At 45.6% G+C, this 19,535-nt stretch overlaps 1 protein-coding gene across 1 annotated transcript in view; it reads left to right on the top strand.

The window, feature by feature from the left end:
* The first annotated feature begins 2,100 nt into the window (after positions 1–2,100).
* Positions 2,101–19,535, top strand: part of LOC115465794 (ribosomal oxygenase 1-like) — a 123,362-nt gene continuing 105,927 nt past the window's right edge. The window contains exons 1-3 of the mRNA XM_030196522.1: positions 2,101–2,124; positions 11,184–11,297; positions 11,390–11,496. Of these exons, the coding sequence (XP_030052382.1) occupies positions 2,116–2,124; positions 11,184–11,297; positions 11,390–11,496 (230 nt within the window). The 5' untranslated portion in view covers positions 2,101–2,115. The remainder of the gene's footprint in view (positions 2,125–11,183; positions 11,298–11,389; positions 11,497–19,535) is intronic.

Here is a 19,535-nt window from a genome sequence, read left to right as displayed (position 1 = left end):
TCCCCCCCCCCCCCCCCCCTTCCGATTTTCCTACTGCAGCTCCTTGTGACCCTGGGCAAGTTTCTTTAACCTTCCAAGGCATTGGGTACAAACAAACAAAAAAAAAACCAGAAAACTTTAGATTATGAGCACACCTGAATATAAGTACCTGTATGGTAAACTGCTTTGATTGTACCATAGAAAGGTGGTATATCAAATCCCTTCCCCTTTCCTCTAAACATTGTTATAGCTATTGGAAGTGGGTGAACCTATCCACTCACTCAGCCTCCCTTTCCCATACAGTGGTCTCTCATGACTTCCCCACCCCACTCCACACAGTGTCATGATACCCCCACCGTCTCTCTCGTGGCCCAGCCTCCCCATCCTGCACAGTGGTCTCTCTCTCGGCTCACCTCATCAAATCCCACACCGTCTCTCATGATCTTCCCCATCTCTCTCATGGTCCAGCCCCCCATCCCACACAGTGGTCTCTCTCATGACCCCCTCTACACCCACCACACATCAAATATTATACAGTAGTCTCATAATCCCCCCCCCCCCCCCCCCACCATTCTTATGGCCCAGCCCCCCATCCCACACAGTGGTCTCTCCCATGACCCACCCCACATCAAATCCCACACAGCAGTCACATGATTCTCCTCCTCCCCACACAATCTCTTTCATGGCCCAGCCCCACCATCCCACACAGTGGTCTCTCTCTTACCCCACCCCCCCCACCCAACATCAAATCCCACACTCTCTCTCATGACCCCACCCCAAAACAAACCAGAGACTCGGTTGTTTGTTTTTTGGTTTGTTTTTTTTTAAGGAGTCTTGCCAGAGGTTGGAGACTTTTCCTCTGCTGGCTATCCTGCTCTTACTGGTTCCTGATGCTCCTCTCTTCTGCTCCTGCCGGTCCCCCAATGCTCCTCTGTTCTGCTCCTGCTGGCCCCGACACTCCTCACTTCTCTGCTGGTCCTCCGATGCTCCTGTCTTATACTTCTGCCAGCCCCAATGCTCCTTTCTTCTCCTGGACACTGATGCTCCTCATGCTGGTTTCTGACTCTCCCCTCCTGGTGTCAACGGTCTGCTGCTCCCTCACTCCTCTCTCCTTGCTGTCGTTGCTGTCACCATCGCTACAAAGCCACCAGTGCTCCGCAAGGCTGCATAGGCTTAGGGGCTCCTTATGAATGCTCCATTGACTGCCTTGCCAGCCAATGAGAGCTGCTTGTTTTGTCAGCCAATGAGGTGCTGCTTTCATTCCCGAGCAAGGAAAGCAACATATCATTGGCTGGAAAAACCGAGGGTGCCTGCCAGGAAGGAGAGGTATGTTTTTATGCCAGCTGCAAACCTTAAGCGCCAGGTCCGATTTTAGTCGCCATGGCAATCTGGCGCCTGGGGTTTTAACATTTATTAATATAGCAACCTTTGAAAGTAGTGTGTACGTGTTGTTCTACCATTTAGTTGTTTAAATACTGTAGCTGCCCAACATGTTTAGGCAAACAATGCCTGTGTCAGGGGCACAATTAACTCTGGTTGTTAGGACATGTATCACCTACATGCATCAGTGAAAGTCTACATATGTAAGTATATATAAAAGAAAAACTTAATGTAAAAAAATTTTCTCCAGAGAATGGACATGTGCTTGCATGTTGTGCCCTATAAAAGGGCACTGTGAAGACACAGCTTTTTTTTCTTTTTTTTTTTTTTTACTGTCTCCAACAGATGATGGGTCTCCAGCAGCAGGAACTCCTCTGGTACAGGCCAGTTGGAGAATTGGTAACTTGTTGAGCATTGAGGAAAAGCAGGAATCCAGGGCTTATTTAAGTAAGGTGGAAGCAAGAGAAAAAGCCATAAGGGGAAATGCCCAGAGGAGTCTGAGTTCTTCCTCTCTTCTCTGAGTTGCTTGGTAGTTTTCTTGCCTGTTGCCTAATCTTATTCTTTGCTTTGATTCTTTAAAAAGAAAAATAAAGAAAGTGAAGAGAGCTGAGACATGCTTCTGCCAGTAAGGGCAGTGCTGCTAGGTAAATTTTCCTCAGAGAAAGGGAAGCAGTTCTGCCAGGAGCTGTAAATGTGTTGCTTTCATGACAGAAACTTATTTTTTCTTTCAGAGGCTTCAGTTTCTCAGCAAGAGTCATGACTGCAGTAAGTCCAAGTTGCACTCTGAGTGGCATATTTAAGAAGCGTTTGTTGGAACAGTTTTCAGTGGATTTTACAGAAGTCCATTTTAACAATGGTCTATGAACTTTTCCTTTAGGAAGCCATCCAGACTTTTTTTTTTTTTTTAACCCTACTAAGCTAACCGCTTTACATTCTTTGGCAATGAATTCCAGAGTTTAATTACACGTTGAGTGAAGAAATCTTTTCTCTGATTTACTACTTTGTAGCTTCATTGCGTGCCCCCTAGTTCTAGTATTTTTGGAAAAAGTAAACAAGCGATTCACATCTACCCAACCCATTCCACTCCACTCAGTATTTTATAGACCTTTGTCTTATCTCCCCTCAGCCTTCTTTTCTCCAAGCTGAAGAGCCCTAGCCATTTCAGCCTTCCCTCATAGGGAAGTGGTCCTATCCCCTTTATCATTTTCTTTGTCCTTCTCTGTACCTTTTCTAATTCCACTATATCTTTTTGAGATGCGGTGACCAGAATTGGACACAATATTAGAGGTGCAGTCACAACATGAAGTGATACAAAGGCATTCTCCGAGGACAAGCAGGCTGTATTATACTTACAATTGGGTCGGCGATCCGCGCCGGCCTGGGAACCGGCATTTCACCTAGCCAAAAATTTGCTAGAGCCTGCACACTGTGTGTCGAACTGCACATATGCCAAGTGTCTTACCGCCAGCCGCGTGGCCGTGCTCCTCAGAACGAGGAGTCGCTTCTACATCCCAGTCTCCAATCTCTGGCTCTCACATCCTGGATGTTGAGAGCCTAGAATTCGCATCCTTAGGACGTTTGGAGGGTGTCTCCTGGGTCTTGCTTGCTTCCAGGAAAGATTCCACTAAGAAGAGGTGTTACTGTTTCAATGGCAGAGGTTTGCCGTCTGGTGTGACAGCAAGGCTGTAGATCCTCTATCTTGTCCTACACAGACCCTGCTTGAATATCTTCTACATTTATCGGAGTCTGGTCTCAAGACCAACTCTGTAAGGTTTCACCTTAGTGCAGTTAGTGCTTATCAGTGTGTAGAAGATAAGCCCATCTCTGGACAGCCTTTAGTTCACTTTATGAGAGGTTTGCTTTTGTCAAAGCCCCCTGTCAAACCTCTACCAGTGTCATGGGATCTCAACATTGTTCTCACCCAGCTGATGAAAGCTCCTTTTGAGCCGCTGAATTCCTGCCATCTGAAGTATTTGACCTGGAAGGTCATTTTCTTGGTGGCTGTTACTTCAGCTCGTAGGGTCAGTGAGCTTCAGGCCTTAGTAGTGGATGCACCTAATACTAAGTTTCATCACAACAGAGTAGTGCTCTGCACGTACCCTAAGTTCCTGCTGAAAGTGGTGTCTGAGTTCCATCTGAACCAGTCAATTGTCTTGCCAACATTTTTTCCCCGTCCTGATACCCACCCTGGCGAAATCAGCTTGCACACTTTGGACTGCAAGAGAGCATTGGTCTTTTACATGGAGCGAACTAAGCCCTTTAGACAGTCCGCCCAGAGATTGATTGTAGTAACAAATATATATTTAACAACCAGATACCAGGGACTCGACTCATAAAACCAGTAAAATCAAGCCGTTAACACTCAAGTTGTCAGCGAAATTGTGCCGATACACTGAACTCAATCTCCACTATCCTAACTGTAAAGGGCTAAAATATAAATCCACATACGTGACTGGCTTCTCATACATCTGCACGCAGCTATGGAATGCACTACCGAAGGCCATAAAAACAACGCAAGACCTAACCATCTTCCGAAGGCTAATGAAAACAGATCTTTTCAAGAAGGCATACCATAAACATCCATCTTAACTACTAAATAACACTATACACGATCTACACAAAACCGAAATCTTATCACATGACAAGCACTACCACCATAAACCTTATGTCAAATAGGGTCTCTCTATAAAGTCGATGACCTAACGTAAGTTATAATCCAATTTATTACTCAGGAACCTTCATGCAATACCATAATGTATTCTTCTCTACCATGTATGTATGCACATGATATATATACATACCATGATCTGTTCCATATATGTTATGTTCCATGTATGTTACCATGTATGTATGCACCTTAACGCAATACAATTTGTAATTCTATTACCTGGAAATGGCAACTGCCATTACGGCAAATGTAAGCCACATTGAGTCTGCAAATAGGTGGGAAAATGTGGAATACAAATGCTACAAATAAATAAATAAACTCACACGGGTAGCTTTATTTATGAGACAACAGATATTGCTAACACAGATAATTTGACTCCTGATGTAGGCATATTGTTGCTGAACATGGACTCTGTCAAGTTCTTTGTATCTGGTTCTTCAATAAATATTTGTTACTACAATCAGCCTCTGGAGTTTTGCTTGGTTTGATTGTCCTACCCGTTCCCTACTTGGGCTGTTTTGATTGCTTTGTAGGGAATCCGTCCTTGATTTGTCAGGTATTTTTAGCCTTTAGAGTGTTCCAGAATGCCCACAGCTCTAGAATATTGATGTGAAGCTGAGTCTCCTGAGTGGACCAGCGCCCCAGCTGTGAAGTCCGTTGACATGAGCACCCCATCCCAGTTTGGATGCATTTGTAGTCAGATTTTTCTGGGGAGGAATTATTTGGAATGGAAGTAAGTGCCAGAGTCAAATTGCTTTGAATTCACAAGAGCAGCAACTAAGCTAACTTTGGGGGTGACAGAGATATCATCTGTTATTTTCCCCGAAGCCTGACACCACTGGGAAGCTAGGGTCAAAATGGCATCTCATAAATGGATGCGAGTCATGGGTATGACATGTATGGTGGTGGCCATATGACTCAACAATTTCAACATCTGCCTAACCAAGACTTTTGTACCAAACCTGAGTGGCAATGGAGATACGTGTATCCGTCTGTACCTGGGGTAGGTAGGCTCCAAGGTATTCCAGTTGCTTTATTGTGAGCAGATGGGACTTGGGGTAGTTGATCACAAATCCTAGTAGCTCCAAAACCCGGATAGTTGTCTGTATTGATTTCTGAGCACCTTCCTTTGATGTGCTTTTTACCAGCCAATTGTCCAGATAGGGAAATATGTACTCCAATCTGTGTAACCATGGTGTGACTACTGCAAGGCATTTTGTGAGTACTCTGGGTGTGGACATGAGGCCAGATGGCAGGATGCCATACTGGTAGTGGTGTTTCCCTACTTGAAATCTGAGATACCTCATGTGACTTGGATGTATCTGGATGTGGGTGTAAGAATCCATGTAAGTCCAGAGAGCTTAGCCAATAGTTTTCCAGAATTGTGGGAAGAAGGATGCCCAACGAAATAACTTGAAAACTTTTCTTTGACCAGATGTTTGTTTAGTATCTTTAGGTCTAGGATGAGACAAAACCCCCTACCTTTTTGGGCACAAGGAAGTACTTGGAATAGAATCTCTTCCCTTCTTGCTGTGGTGGAATGGGTTCAACCACTTGGGCCTTTAGAAGGGAGGAGAGATCCTCTGTGAGAATTTCTGGTGCTGAGAGATGACATTTGTCACTCTCGATGGGCAATTTGGAGGAGGTTGACACCTACTGTAAGTGTGGAACCCTCCCAGATTATTTGAAGAACTCACCAGTCTGAGATTATAAGGGGTTGTTCTTTCTTGGAAAAAAATTCAGCCTCCCTCCTACCGGTAGGCCGTCCGGAATGGGCACTTTTATAACAGCTATGCTTTGCTGGAGCCAGTCAGAAGCTCATCCCCTGCTTAGACTGTTGAGCTGGTTGGGACTTTGGGAGCCTCTTCTACTGAGGATGGGAACGCGGAGGCTGGACCTTTGCTGAAGATGGGATGAAGAAGTGAATGTACGCTTTTGATAGTAGTAGGCACTCCTGTTGCTGCCTGAAAACCTCCGAGAAATGGAGGCCACAAAAGGAGTCAGCTGAGAGAGGGACTTGATGGTATCAGCTCTGTTTTATGAGGTTTGCCACCTCCTTCACTTTGTCCCACCCCCCCCTCCCCCCAATATTGTCTCCTTGGCATGGAATGATCTGCTGGTTCCAGATCTGAGACCTGCAGCTATGAGTCTGTGCATACTGATACCTGTGGCAGAAAGTCAGAACACCACATCAGAAGTTTAATGGAAGGAGTGGCCTAATGGTTAGTGCAGCAGACTTTGATCCTGGCAACCTGGGTTCAATTCCCACTGCAGCTCCTTGTGACCTTGGGCAAGTCACTTAAACCTGCATTGTCCCAGGTACAAAATTTAGATTGAGTGTCCTCTAGGGACAAAGAAAATACCTGCATATAATGTGTATAGTGCTGCGTACATCTAGTAGCACTATAGAAATGATTAGCAGTAGTAGTAAAAAGCAGAGCTTAATTTGGGTTTAGGAAATGACATCACCACCCATGACCCTCTCCCCCACCTCTCAATCCTACAGTCTGGCTTCTCTTTATTATGCTTGTTCTCTAATTTGTGATGGCATCCCTTCCTCCCTCTCCCCACCCCTCATACCTTTTCAAAGCTGTCTTCTTTTACAGGTTGCCCACAGCAAGCAGCAATTCACAGTGCGCTGCTTGTGCTGACATCGGAGCCTTCAGTCTGATGCAAGTTCCTGTTTCCACATAGGTGAGATGGTCAGACAGAAGTTTCCAGTGTTCGCAAGAGCAGCGCATAATGAATCTCTGTTCGCTGCTGGCAACCTGTAAATCAAGAAGACAGCTTTGAAAAGATGGGAGGGATGCCATTGTGCATCAGAAGAAGAACCCAGGTACTTTTCCTCCGATGAGTCCTTTGGGATTCTCTCTGAACCTTCCCCTCCACCTGAAAGGAGGCTGTCTTCTCCTGAGAGCCTCTCCTTTTTATCTTTTGTTTGAGAAATGGCTGGAGCCATTCCATTCCCCATAGATGTGGAGGATGAGCCCAGGACTGAGATGCTCAAGGTCCTGGATTACACCTCTCCACCTAAAGAGGCAGTGACAGCTCCTTTGCATAAAGTACTCCGAGAAGTCCTTATGCGAAACTGGGCATCCAATCTGTCTGGTCTCATGATCCCCAAGAAGACTGATTCCCAGTATTGGATCCGCAGTGAACCTGGGTTGATGAGGTCTCAGTTACCCCATAACTCCATGGTGGTGGTGGACTTCGCCCTCAAAAGAGCCAAGAGTACTAGAGACTATACCTCAGCACCCCCAGGAGAGAAGCTAGGACCTTGGATTCTTTTGGGAGGAAGACGTATCAGGCTGCTATGCTCGCTGCCCGTATCCAATCTTACCAGCTCTTCATGAACATCCACTTGTGGAACTCGGTGCGGCAGGTGTCTTCCTTGATCGATGGCCTCCTTTCGGAGCTATGACTTCTCTCTCCCACCGGGCGCCTTCTGCTACAACCTCCTCAACTAGGAGGTTTTTTGGTGGGCACCGGAATACTCCTTATTCCTATTCCAGGCGTAGGTACACTCCTGCGTGTCGCCAGCCTACTCAGGCTCAGCCCCAGCGCGCTCGTTCCCGTCAACAGCGTGCGCCCAAGGCCCATGCTGCTCCCCAAGCAAAAGCAAGGGACGGGCTTTTGACTGGCTCCAGGAAAGCATAGCCTCAGTAAAATTGCCGGACGACTTGCCTGTTGGGGGCAGGTTGATGTTTTTTCACCAAAGGTGACCTCTCATAATCTCCGACCGGCGGTTCTTCAAATAGTCCGGTTAGGATACACCCTCAATCTTGAATCCAAATTGCCCACTGGGAACTCATTTGTACAGCTCCCAGCACAGGCAGGTACTTGCAGAGGAACTCTCAACCCTTCTAAAGGCCCATTCGGTTGAACCCATTCCACCAGGGGAAGAAGGGCTGGGATTCTATTCCAGGTACTTCCTTGTGCAGAAGAAAACGGGGGATGTGTCCCATCCTAGACCTAAGAGCCCTCAACAAATTCCTAGTTCGAGAAAATTTAGGATGGTTTTCCTGGGCACCCTTCTTCTCATGATTCAGGAAAATGATTGGCTATATTCTCTGGATTTAAAGGAAGCTTACACACACATCTCAATACTTCCAGCTCACTGAAAGTATCTTCTATTTCGGCTGGGAACGCAGCACTTTCAGTACCACGTACTGCCATTTGGACTAGCGTCAGCTCCCAGGGTATTCATGAAATGCCTAGCAGTAGTTATAGCGTCGCTAAGCAGACTGGGGGTGCATATGTTCCCTTATCTCAACGATTGACTGGTGAAGAGCACCTCGGAGAACTGTGCTCGGGAGTCCATGCGGAAGACTATTCAGGTGCTGGAACTACTAGAGTTTGTAATAAATTACCCCAAATCCCATCTCGCTCCATTTCAGAAATTGGAGTTCATTGGAGCACTGCTGGACATGAGGACAGTTCGGGCCTACTTTCCCATGACACGGGCAGACAACCTTCTGTCCCTGGTGTCTGCGGTTCGAGCGTCTCAGGAAGTCCCAGCTCAGCAGATGTTGAGAATCTTGGAGCACATGGCCTCCACAGTTCATGTTACATCCATGACATGTCTACATATGAGATCTGCTCAGTGGACCTCAGTGGTATCAAACTGCGGGGAATCTAGAAGAGATCATCTAGCTGTCCACCGACTTTAAGAATTCTCTTTAGTGGTGGACAATCCGATACAATTTGACTATGGGACGACGATTCCAAATTTCACAGCCGCAGTGCTGATGATGGATACATCTCTCCTGGGGTGGGGGGCTGATGTAGATGGGCTTCACACTTAAGGAGCCTGGTCCCCCCAGAAAACAGATCTTCAGATCAACCTCCTGGAGCTCCGAGTGATCTGGAACGCTTTAAAGGCTTTCAGAGATCGACTGTCCAACCAAATTATCTTGATTCAAATGGAGAATCAGGTTGCAATGTACTACACCAACAAGCAGGGGGGCACCGGATCTTGCCCTCTGTGTCAGTAGGCCGTCCAGATGTGGCTTTGGGCACACCATCACGGCATGTTTCTCCAAGACACTTATCTTGCAGACGTAAACAACATTCTAGCCAACAAGACTGGGCATGGTAATGCAATCTCACGAGTGGCTGCTGAGTATGGCCGTTGCCCGCAAGATCTTCCGAGCATGGGGCACCCCCCTCGGTGGATCTTTTTGCCACTCAGATCAATCATAAGGTCCCTCAGTTCTGTTCCAGGCTTCATGCCCATGACATACTAGCGTCCGATGCCTTTCTCCTACATTGGGGAACAGACCTTCTGTATGCGTATTCTCCCATACCTCTGGTGGGAAAGACTTTCTGAAAGTCAAGCAAGACCACGGAACCATGATCCAGAATGTGTGCCCTACAGGCCGCATCAGATTTGGTTCCTCTTCTTCTGGAATTGTCCTCCGAAGAACCATGGAGATTGGAGTGTTTTCCGACCCTCATCACCCAGGACGAGGGGTCGCTTGTACATCCCAACCTCCAGCTTCTGGCTCTCAAGGCCTGGATGTTGAGAGCCTAGAATTTGTTTCCTTGGGTCTTTCGGAGGGTGTCTCCCAAGTCTTGCTGGCTTCCAGGAAATATTCCATAAAGAGGTGTTACTCTTGCAAATGGAGGAGGTTTGCCATCTGGTGTGACAGCAAGGCCATAGATCCTTTTTCTTGTCCCACACATACCCTGCTTGAATACATTCTACACTTTTATCAGAATCTGGTCTCAAGACCAACTCCGTAAGTGTTCACCTTAGTGCAATTTGTGCTTATCAGTGTGTAGAAGGTAAGCCTATCTCTGGACAGGCTTTAGTTCGCTTTATGAGAGGTTTGCTTATGTGAGAATAATCAGCCTGCTGTCCTCGGAGAATACCTACTACAGGTAAGTATCTTCACTTTAGATCACAAGAGGCTTCATTGGGAGCAGCAGGATTTGAACCTTGGCTTTCCTGGTTGTCAGGCCTCTGTTCTAACCTAATGCAAATGTCTTCCACTCCATTCTACACTTCATTAGCTCTATATCCAAGGGTTCTCAAGTCCATTCTTCAAAGTCTGCAAACAGGCCTGATTTTCAGAATTTCACAATGAATGTGAATTGTGTATATTTATGCAAATTTGTCCAAGGAACTGAGTTAATTTGTATACCTAGATTGGTGAATTGCAGGTTGACATTTAGTTGGGTTTTCAACTGAAAATTTAGGAGCCTAAGTTTTAGGCATGGAGAAATTTTTTTGAGAATTGCCTTGTAGAACATTCTCTTATTCCTTCAGTGGTCCTACAGATTTCTTGTGGTATTTGTACCCTAAACCATTTCATTCTTTCTATGAGTATTTGTAAACACACTTAAGTACTTCACATTCTTGTAATACATTTGTACACATGCTTGAGTACTTATACTTAGGGCCTGATGCAGACAGATCACTGGGCTTTGCACACAATTTTGTGTGCATCCTATTTAGAAACAAGTTGTGCTCAAGTTAACTGTGCAAAGCCTCAGGTAAACAGAGCACATCAAATTTAAATTACATGCAAATGAAGCTATTAGCTGTTCTGTGTAGATGCAGAAAAGTGCGCAGAAGACAAGAAGGCTGAGCATAATGTCCGTGCTTTAATGGTCTGAGGAGTACTAAAAAAGATTAGCTCATTTTATGCAGTAGCTTTGTGAGAATGTCATACCTGTTTGTTCCCTTTACTACAATCATAAGGACCTGCAACTTTTTTTCTGACTTCTGTGAAGAGCATAGGTAAAAAAAAAAAAGACACAGCTGTGAGGGGAGGTGTACTGAAGAGAGCAGAGCACTGGAGTGTTGATAAATGGGTATCAGTCTGATGAATGCTAATGTATTATTTTGTACTCAGCTTATTTGCATGCTATTTGCTTACAGCATTAGGGAGCAAAATTTATGCATAACACTTGCATTGAGAAACTGCAACTCACTTTAGCACATGACTTTAACACCAAGTAAGTGCATTGTCCCCTCTGTTTTACACACAAGGACTTGCTCTTAATCATGAACGTTCAAATACAGGCTTTCTCCCTTCTTACTGAATTGTTTTCATGTTGGAAATTTTGCTGAGAAGATTAACTTACTTATTTTTATAGGTGTGAGAAGTTTTTATTGTCTCACAATTGTCTTTCTCCATTCATCATCTAGAATGATGTGCAGTTTGGAGTAAATTTGGATGTCACAACTTACAGCAATGGGAAGAGGGAAACCCACAATCCTCCAGGTCGAGCTCTGCCACTTGTCGTGTGGGACTATTATAAGGTACTTGGCATCAGAACTTGTAATTGAATAGGCTAATTGTGGCCCTGAATCTCTAGTGCTTATGGCAGTGTTTTTCTGTTTTGTTTTCACAGAATGGCTGTTCTTTGAGATTGTTGAATCCCCAGGCCTTCTCTATTACTGTGTGGAATTTTTTGTCAGTCTTACAGGAGCACTTTGGAAGCATGTGTGGAGCAAATACGTATGTTTTTTTTTTTATTGGACTAGATTTCTGTTTTTGTCGTCATTCTAGAATGTGATGGTTCTTCATGATATGTAGTAGAGTCTCAGATTGAACTTAGTGGTGTCCTTTCTTGTGATTTAGTCCTCAGCCTGAAGGAACTTATGGGTAAACATAAGTTCCTTCATAATATCCTAACCTGAAAATTAGAGAAAACTATCTAGAAACTTGTCCATTTTTAAAGAATGGATTGGCTCAGCACCTCAGCAGTGACATTGTACATTGCCTGGCAAAATGACCAAGAAGTTTCTATGTTCGTAGCTCAATCTTGACCTAGAGAGAAAACACAAGCAAGAGTCCACACTCCGCACAAAGCAAACAAGCAGACAGCAGAGTTAACGAGAGTGGCATGATGTCTTTAATAAGCAATTCTTCAAACTGACTCAACATGGACAGTTTGGACTAATCACTGGATGGAAATTTTGATGTTCAGCATTGTCTACAGCCAGCTATATGTGTAGTTAACACATTCTGTAAACTTCATGTTCCCGTGTGATGTAGATGTATTTTGTTGTCTTGACCTCTAGCTTAAGTAGATGCTTACAGACTCCACAAGCAGTCCCTGTTGCTGAAACACAGTCCATGTCGAGTCAGTTTGAAGAATTGGCAGGGTGTCTTTAAATAAGAATTCTCATCAATTCTACTGTCTGTTCTTTGCCTGTCAATATCAAGCTAACCAGGATTTGGAATACTGCAGAAGCAATGCTTGACAGTTCCTGGGAAATACTGACATACAGGTCATGTAACAGCTACTTGCTAAGTGACAAGCATGTAATAGGCATAGGCGCCCCGTAAAAGAGGCTTGGGGAGACTAAGCCTCCCCAGCCCAATCTTGACGTTCCCCTGGCTGCTGCCCTCACAAATGCAGGGCTTCCGCAGCAGCCAGGGAGCTCTCCCACCATCCTTCCTGCTCTCCCCGTCGGGGAGTCCTCGACCGGTAGCTCTCCTTGCCCCCCCCCCCCCCCGCGCGTTACCCCAACCCCCCGCCAGGGCCCACCCAACATCCCCTCTCAATTTGCCTGCCTCGGTCCCTGACTCCCTAAAGCATTCTTATCTTCACCCGTACCCGTCGCCGTCCGCGCTGCCTCACTGCCTGTTAAACAGGAAGTGCATCAGAGAGAGCCGGAGGACGCGACAAAGGGGAGCGGGAACGGAGCTGCCTGTGAGAATGAATGGCAGGCAGTGAGGCAGCGCTGACGGCGACGGGTACGGGTGAAGATAAGAATGCTTTAGGGAGTCAGGGATCGAGGCAGCATGCTGAGAGAGGGAGGTGGGAAATGTTGGGGGGAGATGCATGGGGAGAGAGAAGGAGAAATGCTGGATGTGAAGGAGGACGGAGGGACAGATGTACAGCAAGAGAAAAGGGGAAATGTTGAACATGGATGTGGGAGGGAGGGAGACAGAGAGAGAGATGCTGTATGGGGGTGGGAGGGATGCTATAAGGGGAAGGAAGAGGAAGAAAGAGATAGATGTTGGGCCCAGGGTGCAAGGAAAGGAGATACTGAGAGTGATATGGGCAGTGGGAGAGAAGAAGGAGGGAAGAGAGGTTGTACATGGGGATGGATGAGAGGGAGGGATAGATATACACTAGAGGGGAAAGAGAAAAAGAGGGATATTGTGGATCCAGGGACAGAAGGGAGTGAGGAGAAATGCTGGATATGGATGGAGGGAAAATGGCTGAACTTAAGGGCTGGATTGAAACACTTTGAGGGCAGATGTTTAAAGTGGAGACAGGATAGGGACAGGGCTACAGATGGTAGACAGGACGCAAAAGGACACAGGAGGATGGTGGACATGGTGAGAGAAAAAATATCAAATGGAAAGAAGACACTGCATAAAACAGAAGACACTGGGACCAAAGCGAATAGAAAAACTAAATGATCAGACAACAAAGGTAGAAAAAAGTATTTTATTCAGAATTTATTAACTGGAATATGTCAGCTTTTGGAAATATGCATTTGTGATGTTTTGCATGTAAGTTTCATTTTTTCTAGTATTGCTGCGTGCTGAGTCTGACTTCTTGCGGTAACTTTCCAGTTCAGTATTTTGCCTTCATATCTGTTGTGTTATGTGTTTTTCATGTGTGATCAAGGTGCAGTATTCTGCTAGCGTGTAGTATTTTCAGCCCTTTTTGGGGGTTTTTTTTTTGTTTCACTAGGTTGTGCACTGGTGTTTTACAGCCCGGTGTAATTACAGTGCTGCCTTTCCACGCATAAGGTTGTAGCTCGTCCTGTCCTTGGAATTAGTACTGTTATGGTTTGGTAAGGTTATGAGTGTGTTTTTGCACAAGTTTGTGTATAGTGTTTTGCAGTGGAGAAATTGTGTATTGGCCTTACTGAGGTGGCACCAAATCATCAGAAAGGGTTTTAGAGCCTAAATCATGACACACTACCTCTTGAAGGATCTACATATAGTCGTTTATAAAAGGAGCTCATTGTGAACACTTTCCACCCTAAAAGGGTGTTTTGTGGCTCTACATGAGAATTGTGATATTATGATCCCTTGTTTCATATTGTTGATGGTCTGCATTTTCCGTATGGGTGGTATATTGGTTTATTAGGGTCTGCCCAGTGTTATGGTACAGTAAGGTTTATGAGTGTGTTTTTCACAAATTTGTGCATAGTGTTTTGCAGTTGAGCAATTGTGGTTAGTACATGCTTTGAGCAACCACTTTATTCTTTGATATATGATACATATTTAATATCTAAATTTAATAAAAGGTATTAATTGTGACTTATTTTTACTTATTTTTTTTCTGTGTTGTCAGACAATTATATGGGGCGCCTATGACCTTAGTGCAATTAGTGCTTATCATCAACATGTAGAGGGTAAGCCTATCTATAGACAGCCTTTAGTTGTTCGCTTCATGAGAGGTTTGCTTTTGTCAAAGTCCCCTGTCAAACGTCCACCAGTGTCATGGGATCTCAACGTCATTCTCACCCAGCTGATGAAAGCTCCTTTTTGAGCCACTGAATTCCTGCCATCTGAGGTACTTGACCTAGAAGGTCGGTTTCTTGGTGGCTGTTACTTCAGCTCGTAGAGTCAGCGAGGTTCAGGCCTTGGTAGTGCTTGTACCTTATATCAAGTTCCATCACAACAGAGTAGTCCTCCGCACGCACCCTAAGTTCCTACCAAAGGTGGTGTCAGAGTTCCATCTGAACCAGTCAATTGTCTTGCCAACATTCTTTCCCTGTCCTCATACCCGCCCTGGCGAAAGCAGTTTGCACACCTTGGACTGCAAGAGAGCATTGGCCTTTTACGTGGAGCAGACAAAGCCCTTTAGACAGTCCGTCCAGTTGTTTGTTTCTTTTGATCCCAACAGGAGGGGAGTCACCATTGGAAAACGCACAATCTCCAATTGGCTAGCAGATTGCATTTCCTTCACTTACGCCCAAGCTGGGCTGACTCTAGAGGGCCATGTCACAGCTCACAATGTTAGAGCCATGGCTGTGTCAGTGGCTCACTTAAGTCAGCCTCCATTGAGGAGATTTGCAAGGCTGCAACGTGGTCATCAGTTCACACATTCACATCTCACTACTGCCTTCAACAGGATACCCGATGCCATAGTCGGTTTGGGCAGTCGGTGCTGCAGAATCTGTTTAGGGTTTAGAATCCAACTCCACCCCCCCAGACCCATTTCTCTTCTGTCCCAGGCTGCACTCTCAGTTGTTTATGGTTTCAGGTCAATCTATGTTATGTCCTCGCCATTGCAAGGCCCAATTGACCAATGTTCATTGTTTTGAGTGAGCCTGGTTGCTAGGGATACCCCACATGTGAGAACAAGCAGCCTGCTTGTCCTCGGAGAAAGCGAAGATACGCACCTGTAGCAGGTATTCGCAGAGGACAGCAGGCTGATTGTTCTCACAAACCCGCCCACCTCCCCTTTGGAGTTGTTGTTTGTTTATTATTTGCTTTTTGATTAAACTGAGCGGGAACTCTCATGCGATGGGTGGGAAGTTGTCCTCGCATGTTCGGTGCGCCAGAAGGTGCTGGCAAAACGTTTTTATTTTTGCTCTGCAAGAATTTGCCATTCCTGTGCCGCCGTGGACGCCAACCCACATGTGAAAACAATCAGCCTGCTGACCTCGGAGAATACCTGCTACAGGTATATATCTTCGCTTTATCTGGAAAAGGATGGAGAATATTGTGCTTCCATATCGGTCCATGGAATGACCACATCTTGAATATTATATGCAGGTCCGGTTGCCCCATCTCAAAAAGAAATAAAACTAGAAAGGGTTCCTAGATGTTCAGTGTAGAGGAGTAGCATAGTGGCTACAGCACTGGGCTGAGATAAGCCAGGATTCAAAGCCTGTTGATACTCCTTGTGAATTTGCCTCGAGTAGTGAATTGGCCTCAAGTAGTTAAGAGAAGTAGGTTTTGAACTGGGAAAACTAACATGCAAATACCAGTTCTTCACTGACCACGGTTTGTGATCTAGGACAAATCACTTCATCCTCCATTGTCTCAGAAGTGGAGAAGTTGCTTAATAGTTAGAGAAGCAGGGTGTGAACCAGGGAAGCCATGTTTCAAATCCCAATTCTCCCACTGACCTTCACCCTCCTTTACTTAAGGTAAAAACTAAAGAACTGATTTTATTAACTTCCAGTAAAACAGCACATTTGGTTTTTTTTAACACAGGAAAATTTTACTGTGAGATTCATTAACCAGAATAGTTTAGTAGCTCATGTTAGTGAATCCCATGGTAACTATTTTGCTGCACCTGCTAATATTGTCCAGTCTAATTCACATCAATGCAATGATAACAGGCAAACAGTGAAGCTGTGTATCGCCCAGCTCTCTGAAAAGTCCAGCTGGGTGTTGTACAAAAAATAGCCTCGCAACCCTTGATCCCTTTAAAACAAATAGCAGCCCTCTCCCAATTTCATTTAAGAATGCAAGGTCAACAAGCCAGCGGGAAACAGCAGCACAAGCCAAATGGCAAGAAAAAAAGAAGTGCTATGGGCTCAGGTGGGAACAAATGAAAGCAACTGAGCCTCTAAACCAGAGGAAGCAACAATTTATTTAAGGATCCAACATGGCCCGTGTTGTGGCTAATCGCCTAATTCAGAGGTCATATCATAGTCTCCTTAAGTCACTTGGGTCAGAAACTCTCAAAATCTAAATTTAGTTTGCATCCTTGAGGGATTGTCGGTTAGATCTACTTCTGCAGATCAGTCTGCTCCAACCCTGGGTTTGCTCCATTACATTCCCTGCATGAGTGCATTTTTGATAGTTTGATCCTTTAAAAAAATACGGGGAAAGAAGATCAAGTAATGTCCACAGCATAAGATATTAGCAAATAGTGATTATATTAACGTCATACCATTATATAGTGTTGACGGGCCTCCAATTAAATTACATGTTTTGTTTTGGGGGGTGGGGGTAGTTTGTTCCTTTTTGGGAGCATTTAAGATTCTGCTAGCTTTTTTTGATTCATTCCTTTTGAAGAAAGGTTAAAGAGGTTAAAGCTCTCCAGCTTGAATAAGAGAGAGCTGAAAACCAATATAGTAAAAGCTTATAAATTCATGAGTGGGGTGGAATGGTCAAACAGAATAATTGTTCACACTTTCAAACACTAAGATGAGAGGACATTCATGAAAAAAATAGGTAGCACATTGAAGCAAATTGGAAAGAGATTTTTTCACTCACGTGCAAGTATATACATATATTTTTCACTCAGCATGGAGGGGGTCTTTTACAAAGGCATGCTAGCGTGTGCTAAACACTAGAGACACCCATATATTTTTAGGGGTGTTTAGCACATGCTTATTTTTAGCTTGCATTAAAAACGCTAGCGTGCCTTTGTAAAAGGACCCTGGAATTTGTTGCCAGATATGCTCAAGGCAGTTAACATAGCTGGGTAAAAAAAAAAAAAACAGGTTTAGGCAAGTTCTTAGTCATGTAGCCTTGGGAAAGCCATTACTTATCTCTGGGTATGAGTAATAAGTAACACTATTCCTTAGTATCATGCCAGGTACTGGTGATTTGGATTATCAACTGTCTTAGACAGAATGCTAAACTGAGTGAACTGATGGTCTTTCCAAGTACTATACATCTTATGGTTTTATGAGCAAAATTCAAGCACTGGAGCATGCATCACTGTGCTTTGATGTAACATTAAATCATTGTTCTGACTTTGTGTTAATATTTTTTGAAGAGTAGGAATATGTAGTTTCCTTATCAACAGCAGATGAATCCATTAACTGATGGGTTATATCCGCCTACCAGCAGGTGGAGATAGAGAACACTGAAAAACCACAGTGACCTTGGACAGCTAGCCCCTTCTGCCTTCAGTATATCTCTATCTCCCAGCAGGTGTGGACGTTGCTTGATCAGCTCCTGTATTTCTGTATGGGGTGGCTCCTGTGCTTTGCCAGTAGAACAGGGGTGTTGTGGCTGGTGGTGCCCACTTTAAAGGCATACTTGGTTTTGTTCTGTGTACCTGCCTTGCCCCCTCCTCCCGGAGTCCCTCTGTTGCTGCCTGCCTCCAACTTTCCTCACAGTATAAAAAAAAAAAAGCGCGCTTTTACAGCGTTGCTGTTCTGAGGCTTTTTCCAGAGATTCTGGTTCAATGCAGCTTGACCAGAGCTCGTTGACTCGGTCTTCTGAGGTGAGAGTGGTGCCCAGCTAGTGCGGGGAGGTTCCCGCGGACAGTGTTCTGTGCGGGGTAAGTTTTGTCACGAAGCCGGCATTTTTATTCTATATTTCCGTCCAGGCGGGCAATGGCTGCTGAAGGCGTTGAGTGCTGTTCTCGCTGTGGTAACCGCAGGTCAACAGCGGATCTTTGCAGTACATGCTCCTTAGACGCTCGTGCTAGTACGGGCATGCTGAGCGGTGATTCATCCTGCTCGATGGAGCTGGCAGCGGGCGCCATTTTGGAAGTGCCGTGTGACTCGACCCTCGCGGAGGAGTCTTCACAGTGCAGGGGGACGCCTCGTTCCGAGGCTGCTAGAGGAGCTCTTTCCTCCGCTTCTCCTAATTCGGGGGCGGAGGGCCAGGGTGAGTTTTTCTCCCCTGAATTTGTGCTGCTGATGCATAAGGCCTTTATGTTAAAATGGACTCTGCTGGAGGCGTCTGACACTACGTTGCAGACTGGATTCCCTCCAGGTTTTGATAGTCCTGTGTTGGCTGCTGAGTTTCCTCCTTCCCCTGAGCATTGGACTGACGCTAAACGTAGATGGGTAAATTCTCCGTCTGAGGGTGACACCTCTCCTTCCTCCCCCCCCCCCCCCCCCCCCCCCAGTCAGGTTGTGGGGAGTCTGAGGAGTCTGAAGGCCCTCATGGACGGATGATCCAGACGAAGGATCCTTGTTTGCCACAGGATTTGGATGATCCTATAGCGGTACAGATTTTCCACCGCAACGAGCTGCCAGCGCTCATTTCTGATGCCTTGCAGGCCGTTTCTATTGAAGATTGGCCGAGAGCGATGCCTCCTCTGTTAATCCTAGGATGGCTAGAGCTAAGAAGCCTTCTCAGGCTTTTCCTGTGCATGACTCCATCTAAGAGCTTATTTCTGCTCAATGGTCTGACCCTGATGGGCCTTTGAAGGTTGCCAGGGCTATGGGTCAGCTTTACCCTCTGAGTGAGGATCACTTGGCCCCTCTGGGGATGCCTAAAGTGGATGCATTGGTCACGGCCGTGACTAAAAAGACCGCTCTCCCAGTGGAGGGAGGGGTCGCTTTTAAAGATATTCAGGACCAGCGGCTAGAATCCACGTTGAAGCGGTCCTTTGAAATCTCGGGCCTTTCCTTATGGGCAGCGATTTGCAGCGCCTATGCAGCCAGTGCCTGTCTTTCCTGGTTACAGCAAGCAGGTGTTATGTCCGAGGATGGTGCGGGTTCCCTCTCTGAGGTTGGCCCGTGTATGGAGTCTGCCCTGTCTTTTTGGCTGATGCCCTTTATGATCTGGTCAGAGCTTCGGCTAAGCAGATGTCTGTGGCGGTTGCTGCCCGCCGCTTTCTTTGGCTGCGGCATTGGGTGGCTGACATGGCCTGTAAG

This window comes from Microcaecilia unicolor, chromosome 3 (assembly GCF_901765095.1).
Source record: "Microcaecilia unicolor chromosome 3, aMicUni1.1, whole genome shotgun sequence".
NCBI classification, from domain to species: Eukaryota; Metazoa; Chordata; class Amphibia; order Gymnophiona; family Siphonopidae; genus Microcaecilia; species Microcaecilia unicolor.
Note: the sequence above shows the minus strand (reverse complement) of the source record. Positions and strands in the feature narration are given on the sequence as shown.